At 44.6% G+C, this 8847-nt stretch overlaps 1 gene segment (V, D, J or C); it reads left to right on the top strand.

Moving 5' to 3' along the window:
* Positions 1 to 1686: 1686 nt before the first annotated feature.
* On the top strand, positions 1687 to 6820 carry LOC135566837 (T cell receptor beta variable 18-like; the record flags this gene model as incomplete). The annotated part of the segment is given in 3 exon segments: positions 1687 to 1848; positions 4879 to 4997; positions 6468 to 6820. Coding segments are annotated over 3 exon segments (524 nt in total), but the record flags the coding sequence as incomplete, so codon positions are not given.
* Positions 6821 to 8847: the final 2027 nt, after the last annotated feature.

The following is an 8847-nucleotide window of genomic DNA, read 5'->3' on the forward strand; positions in this document are numbered from 1 at the left end:
AGGTAGTCCTGAGGCATGGTCCTAGGGCTCAGGTCCTCCGAGAGAGAGAAAGAAAGAGAGAAAGATAGAATTAGAGAGAGCATACTTAAATTCACACAGGACGCAGGATAGGACAGGAGAAGTACTCCAGATATAACAAACTGATCCTAGCCCCCCGACACAAACTACTGCAGCATAAATACTGGAGGCTGAGACAGGAGGGGTCAGGAGACACTGTGGCCCCATCCGATGATACCCCCGGACAGGGCCAAACAGGAAGGATATAACCCCACCCACTTTGCCAAAGCACAGCCCCCACACCACTAGAAGGATATCTTCAACCACCAACTTACCATCCTGAGACAAGGCCGAGTATAGCCCACAAAGATCTCCGCCACGGCACAACCCAGGGGGGGGCGCCAACCCAGACAGGAAGATCACATCAGTGACTCAACCCACTCAAGTGACGCACCACTCCTAGGGACGGCAAGGAAGAGCACCAGTAAGCCAATGACTCAGCCCCTGTAATAGGGTTAGAGGCAGATTATCCCAGTGGAAAGAGGGGACCTGGCCAGGCAGATACAGCAAGGGCGTGTGCTGTCTGGGGATGAAAGGGCAGAGAGGGTCTGATAACTACACACAGGGCCTGAGTTCAGGGGCAAGGGGCAACAGATAAACAATAAATAAACAAAATGGAGTACTGTGATTAATGAACAGTCCAGCAGGCATCAGATATGTAGCCAAGTTATCATAGGGTCCAGTGAACAGCAATAGATGGAACAGGGAAGCCACTGGGTAGTTGTTACTACCTAGCAAGCTGGAGACACAGCGTTTAAAGTTAGCAGGCTGGGGCTAGTAGAAGCGCCTGCTCCGACGTCTACTACCTAGCAAGCTGGGGACACAGCGTTTAAAGTTAGCGGGCCGGGGCTAGTAGAAGCGCCTGCTCCCACGTCTACTACCTAGCAAGCAGGAGACACAGCGTTTAAAGTTAGCAGGCCGCCGGGGATAGTAGAAGCGCCTGCTCCGATGTCTGGCAAAGGCCAGTTGGGGGCACAGCGGATGGAGTTACATCGGCAGACCAGTCGTGGTGGTGGGCGGGGCTTCGTGTCGGCAAATGGTCCAGGCCAGTTGGCGAAAGATGTATTGTGGTTGTAGTAATTTAGTTTGCTAGCCGAGAGATACGCCTGGCTAACAGCTAACTGGTGCTAGCTTCAGGACAGGGGTGTTAGCAACTATAGCTTCTCGGTAGCAGCTAGCTAGCAGTGATGATCCGATGCAAAGGTCCAGAGCTTCCTGCAAGGATCCGGTGGACTAGTGTAGTTCATGCAGTGTTGGGGAAGAGTCCGGAAGGCATCAGCTGTGTAGCCAAGTGATCACTGAGCGGGCCGGGAGGCGGGCCACTCTTTATCACTTTATCACAGTACTACGTCACACCAGACGAATGTCTGCCTGCTTGAATGCCAACAACTCAGATACACATTAAGACATGAAATGAACCATGGCATCGATAGGACCTCACTCAGAGATAAAATCATAGAACATTCAAAATGGGTGAATATTTCCTTTAACCATCAATCAACTACCTCTAGATAACAGTGCATCAGATCTCCCTCATCTGCTCTACTAAACCCTGCTTCCTGTCCCACATAGACTCCTCCTGCAGGGTTCATCTCAGGTCTCTGATGGTTTAGATGTTCTCAGAAGGAGGCAGCATCCCTCTATAAGATCACTGAGATGAGTTGATGAGAAGCCTCCTCTAATTCATGTGGAGTGGTTTGTCTGTCTCATTCTTTCTGTCTCCTTAACAGTGAGTCAACATGATCAGTATTCTTATCTCCATCACCATGGGTTACACAGTCTGGGCTGCAGGTATTCAGATCATTGGTTTCATCAACTACAAATATCCTGATTTGATTGGTTTTTATTTTTCACGTGAAATGTTTTATTTATATGTTGTTTCACATCTCTCTGTTCTCTCTCACTCTCTCTCTCTCTATCTCTCTCTTTCTCTCTTTCTCTCTCTACTCTCTCTCTCTCTCTTTATCTTCTTCTCTCTCTCTCTCTCTCTCTCTCTCTCTCTTTCTCTCTCACTCTCTCTCTCTCTCTCTCTCTCTCTTCTCTCTCTCTCTCTCCAGGTTCCTCTCCGAGTGACCAGGTTGACCAGAGACCTGCAGCCCTGTACAAGAACCAGCGAGAGTTGGCAAAGATGAAGTGTTCACATAGTATATCAAACTACAATCGTATCCTCTGGTACAAGCAATCAAACTACAGAAAATTTGTGCTATTAGGATACATGGTTGGGAAAGATGGATATCCTGAGGCTGGATTTGATATAGAAGGAGATGCTAATGCAGGTGGTACCAGCACCTTAACCATCAAACAACTAACTCCAAATAGCAGTGCTGTGTATTACTGTGCTGCTAGTTTACACAGTGCATCAGATCTCCCTCTCTGCTCTACAAAAACCTCCTCCCTGGTGTACTGTAGACTAATCACACCTGTATTAACATCACACTGTATCTGGCTCTGATTCAATGCCAAAACACTCACCAGCTGGTCTAATAGAAAGGGGTTGTTCCCTCTGATATACAGGAGACCATGATACAGTATGGTATGATATCATGTCTTTCCTGTAGGTGGAGGTACAGCACAACTAATCCATGTGGACTCACCAGACACAGTACCACAGTAAACTATGGTGTGTAGTAAGGAGTCTGAGAGTTGAAGATCCATGTCCTTTTGAGTGTTCATCTGGACTCAGTGTTGAACTAACTATCTTTCACTGTTTGATATTTTCCACCTTTGAACGTGAATCTCTTGATCAGTCTTGAACACAGATTAGATACAATCTAAAATAATCTATAATTCTGTTCTGATATATCTACCATGATGGGGTATACTAGAGACTGAAGCTGCTCTGATATATCTACCATGATGTGGTAGACCTAGAGACTGAAGCTGCTCTGATATATCTACCATGATGGGGTAGACCTAGAGACTGAAGCTGCTCTGATATATCTATCATGATGGGGTAGACCTAGAGACTGAAGCTGCTCTGATATATCTACCATGATGGGGTAGACCTAGAGACTGAAGCTGCTCTGATATATCTACCATGATGGGGTATACTAGAGACTGAAGCTGCTCTGATACATCTACCATGATGGGGTATACTAGAGACTGAAGCTGCTCTGATATATCTACCATGATGGGGTAGACCTAGAGACTGAAGCTGCTCTGATATATCTACCATGATGGGGTATACTAGAGACTGAAGCTGCTCTGATATATCTACCATGATGGGGTATACTAGAGACTGAAGCTGCTCTGATATATCTACCATGATGGGGTAGACCTAGAGACTGAAGCTGTTCTGATATATCTACCATGATGGGGTATACTAGAGACTGAAGCTGTTCTGATATATCTACCATGATGGGGTAGACCTAGAGACTGAAGCTGCTCTGCTATATCTACCATGATGGGGTATACTAGAGACTGAAGCTGCTCTGATATATCTACCATGATGGGGTATACTAGAGACTGAAGCTGCTCTGATATATCTACCATGATGGGGTAGACCTAGAGACTGAAGCTGCTCTGATATATCTACCATGATGGGTTATACTAGAGACTGAAGCTGCTCTGATATATCTACCATGATGGGGTATACTAGAGACTGAAGCTGCTCTGATATATCTACCATGATGGGGTAGACCTAGAGACTGAAGCTGCTCTGATATATCTACCATGATGGGTTATACTAGAGACTGAAGCTGCTCTGATATATCTACCATGATGGGGTATACTAGAGACTGAAGCTGCTCTGATATATCTACCATGATGGGGTAGACCTAGAGACTGAAGCTGCTCTGATATATCTACCATGATGGGGTAAACCTAGAGACTGAAGCTGCTCTGATATATCTACCATGATGGGGTAAACCTAGAGACTGAAGCTGCTCTGATATATCTACCATGATGGGGTATACCTAGAGACTGAAGCTGCTCTGATATATCTACCATGATGGGGTATACCTAGAGACTGAAGCTGCTCTGATATATCTACCATGATGGGGTAGACCTAGAGACTGAAGCTGCTCTGATATATCTACCATGATGGGGTAAACCTAGAGACTGAAGCTGCTCTGATATATCTACCATGATGGGGTAGACCTAGAGACTGAAGCTGCTCTGATATATCTACCATGATGGGGTATACTAGAGACTGAAGCTGCTCTGATATATCTACCATGATGGGGTAAACCTAGAGACTGAAGCTGCTCTGATATCCCAGCTAGCAATGATGAATCTCCACAATTACATGGGGGGGAATCCGTCTACCGTCTATAAATTTTATAAATTTTATACATACAAATCCACAGAAGAAAAACATTTGTTAGAGGAATCACCATACACCTGGTGACTGTGTCAGCATGCATGCTCCCGGAGTCATTACAGCGTGATGGGACAAGAGCATCCATGCCAGCCAAACCCTCCTCTAATTCGGACAACGCTGGGACAATTGTGCGTCGCCTCATTGGTCTCCTAGTCGCGGCCGGCACGGGTCTCGAATCAGCATCTTTAGCAATGCAGTTTGCACTGGCGATGCAGTGTCTTAGACCACTGCGCCACTCAGGAGGCTCCATCCACAAAGTATCAACATTCTAAAATACTACAAAGGCCTCTTAAAGAATTTCATTTCAATGTTAATTATATTTTTTGATCACAGAAACAATTTGAAAATATGGAAAAATAAATAATGAAATGTTAATGATATAAAGCAGCCCGTTTAATCATCTGTCAGAGTGAAGCCACAATCGGCCCAAGAACCAAGAAATACATTTGGGCCAGATAACTCACACCGGAATCTGCCCGAGCTCAATCCCCGTATCCTAGCCATAAGTAATACTGCCGAAGGCGGCCCAGACTCGGGCCACATGACGTCGGCCGAGTTTAACTCTCAGGCGGAATCGGCCCAGATCCACTGTGCTAGCTGGGATATCTACCATTATGGGGTATACATAAGCATGAATTTCATCAACAAGAAGTACCACATTACAGATAATAGACTGGATATCTCTAATATTGTATAGCTTTGGGATCGTGACAATACGTACTTTTGAGGAAAATAGGACATTTTCTCGACTCATATCCCGACTTTGAGAAGGGATTGTGTGATGGTTAGTTTAGCAACTGCGTGACGCAGCATGACAACATTTTATTAATTGGTCGATAATATGTTGGGTGGGGTGTTTTGTACACCAATGAGATTCCTATCTCATTTCGCTAATATATTTGGCAATGCTGTTTCAGCTGTTATACTTGTTTTAGATTATGTTTTAAATTGCCTAGGTCATAAATGTCATTGTGCTGCCATATTTCTAGACTTTTCCAAGGCATTCAACACCATTTAACATTTCCTACTCATTCAAAAACTGTCTGAAATGGGCCTGGACAATAAGTCTTGCAAATGGTTTAAGAACTATCTGACAGACAGGACACAATGTGTGCGTTCTGATGGTGTTGAGTGTAGTTTCCAGGATATTAGGTGTACCACAGGGGTCAGCATTGGGACCAGCTCTTTTTACTATTCATATGAATAATATTGGTCTTTGTATTAAATCCCTTCATATGTTTCTGTATGTAGATGATATGGTTATGTATGCCATAGCACTGATTGTTAATTAGGGCTAGGTTAATTGGGCAAGGTGTCCCACATAGCTGGACACCTGGAGGGTGCGCAAAATCAAGTAAATATGTTTAATATTAAACATTCATGAACATACAAGTGTCTTATATCATTTAAAAGCTTAACTTCTTTTTAATCTAACTGCGTTGTCAGATTCCAAAAATAATTTATGGCGAAAGCATACCATGCAATTGTCTGTTGTTTTCCAAAACCCCATTATTTCCCCCCTTCATTTCTCCCATAGCAATGGTCAACAAACCAGAGGTAGAAAATGCTGACTCATTGCAGTGTTTTAGGACTACAAGCTCCCGAGCTCTATAGGATATAAGATAATATGTAAAGAGCTGATGGTCTCATCATGGACTGTAGGGGGACCTCTAACTTTAATAATGTGAATGTCTCTACAGTCTGAACCACTAATAAGCATGATGTATTCAGATCATCAGTCCCTCCCACTTCACTGACATGTTGAATATGGTGGAACCTGGTCTACTGATTGTCATCTATTCATCTATGTGACACTCCTCTTGTTTTATATACATTGATACCAGACTCTTTCCAGCACTCTCACATATAACGTGATCAAACATGTTCACATTTCTCTTCTCTGTTACTGTCTCACTGCTCTGTTCTGCAGGTACAGTTTCATAATGTTTCATTTATTTAACCAGGAAAGTTAAAGAACAAAATTCTTATTTACAATGAAGGACTTCTCTAGTTATTGATATTATTGATATAAGGCTGTATGTTCATGAGTCTTGATGTATTCAGGTCTAACTGTACCTAACTCTATTGATTTCATTCTCACTGTGTCCTTACAGGTCTTGTTGAGGGGAGTGAAGTCACTCAGACACCCACCATACTCTGGGAACTGAAAGAAAGTGATGCTCAGATGAACTGCAGTCACACTAAGGATTCTAGCTACTTCCAGATGTACTGGTACAGACAGCTTCCAGGAGAGGGAATGAAGCAGGTAGTCTTCATTACTCCCAGTTCTCAACCTGACTATTCAGGGGAATTCAGTAAAGACAAATTCTCAGCCAGAAAGGCTGTAGCTGAGAGTGGATCTTTCACAGTGAAGAAGTTGGAGACAGGAGACAGTGGAATGTACTTCTGTGCTGTGAGTGAACACAGTGATACAGACAACAAGTACAGCTGCACAAAAACCCCAGTATTTCAATAGGATGTAATATAACATGTAAAGAGATGGTCTCATCACATACTGTAGGGGGACCTCTAACTCTAGTTGTTCTAATGTCTGGTGGTCTCATCACATACTGTAGGGGGACCTCTAACTCTAGTTCTTCTAATGTCTGATGGTCTCATCACATACTGTAGGGGGACCTCCAACTCTAGTTCTTCTAATGTCTGATGGTCTCATCACATACTGTAGGGGGACCTCCAACTCTAGTTCTTCTAATGTCTGATGGTCTCATCACATACTGTAGGGGGACCTCTAACTCTAGTTCTTCTAATGTCTGAGGGTCTCATCACATACTGTAGGGGACCTCTAACTCTAGTTCTTCTAATGTCTGATGGTCTCATCACATACTGTAGGGGGACCTCCAACTCTAGTTCTTCTAATGTCTGATGGTCTCATCACATACTGTAGGGGGACCTCTAACTCTAGTTGTTCTAATGTCTGATGGTCTCATCACATACTGTAGGGGGACCTCTAACTCTAGTTCTTCTAATGTCTGACGGTCTCATCACATAAATCAAATCAAGTTTTATTTGTCACATACACATGGTTAGCAGATGTTAATGCGAGTGTAGCGAAATGCTTGTGCTTCTAGTTCCGACAATGCAGTGATAACCAACAAGTAATCTAACTAACAATTCCAAAACTACTGTCTTGTACACAGTGTAAGGGGATAAGGAATATGTACATAAGGATATATGAATGAGTGATGGTACAGAGCAGCATACAGTAGATGGTATCGAGTACAGTATATACATATGAGATGAGTATGTAGACAAAGTAAACAAAGTGGCATAGTTAAAGTGGCTAGTGACATAAGAATGCAGTCGATGATCTAGAGTACAGTATATACATATGCATATGAGATGAATAATGTAGGTTAAGTAACATTATATAAGGTAGCATTGTTTAAAGTGGCTAGTGATATATTTACATCATTTCCCATCAATTCCCATTATTAAAGTGGCTGGAGTTGGGTCAGTGTCAATGACAGTGTTTTGGCAGCAGCCACTCAATGTTAGTGGTGGCTGTTTAACAGTCTGATGGCCTTGAGATAGAAGCTGTTTTTCAGTCTCTCGGTCCCAGCTTTGATGCACCTGTACTGACCTCGCCTTCTGGATGATAGCGGGGTGAACAGGCAGTGGTTCGGGTGGTTGATGTCCTTGATGATCTTTATGGCCTTCCTGTAACATCGGGTGGTGTAGGTGTCCTGGAGGGCAGGTAGTTTGCCCCGGTGATGCGTTGTGCAGACCTCACTACCCTCTGGAGAGCCTTACGGTTGAGGGCGGAGCAGTTGCCGTACCAGGCGGTGATACAGCCCGCCAGGATGCTCTCGATTGTGCATCTGTAGAAGTTTGTGAGTGCTTTTGGTGACAAGCCGAATTTCTTCAGCCTCCTGAGGTTGAAGAGGCGCTGCTGCGCCTTCTTCACGACGCTGTCAGTGTGAGTGGACCAATTCAGTTTGTCTGTGATGTGTATGCCGAGGAACTTAAAACTTGCTACCCTCTCCACTACTGATCCATCGATGTGGATAGGGGGGTGTTCCCTCTGCTGTTTCCTGAAGTCCACAATCAACTCCTTAGTTTTGTTGACGTTGAGTGTGAGGTTATTTTCCTGACACCACACTCCGAGGGCCCTCACCTCCTCCCTGTAGGCCGTCTCGTCGTTGTTGGTAATCAAGCCTACCACTGTTGTGTCGTCCGCAAACTTGATGATTGAGTTGGAGGCGTGCGTGGCCACGCAGTCGTGGGTGAACAGGGAGTACAGGAGAGGGCTCAGAACGCACCCTTGTGGGGCCCCCGTGTTGAGGATCAGCGGGGAGGAGATGTTGTTGCCTACCCTCACCACCTGGGGGCCCGTCAGGAAGTCCAGTACCCAGTTGCACAGGGCGGGGTCGAGACCCAGGGTCTCGAGCTTGTTGACGAGCTTGGAGGGTACTATGGTATTGAATGCCGAGCTGTAGTCGATGAACAGC

This window comes from Oncorhynchus nerka, unplaced genomic scaffold (assembly GCF_034236695.1).
Source record: "Oncorhynchus nerka isolate Pitt River unplaced genomic scaffold, Oner_Uvic_2.0 unplaced_scaffold_3153, whole genome shotgun sequence".
Classification (NCBI taxonomy): domain Eukaryota; kingdom Metazoa; phylum Chordata; class Actinopteri; order Salmoniformes; family Salmonidae; genus Oncorhynchus; species Oncorhynchus nerka.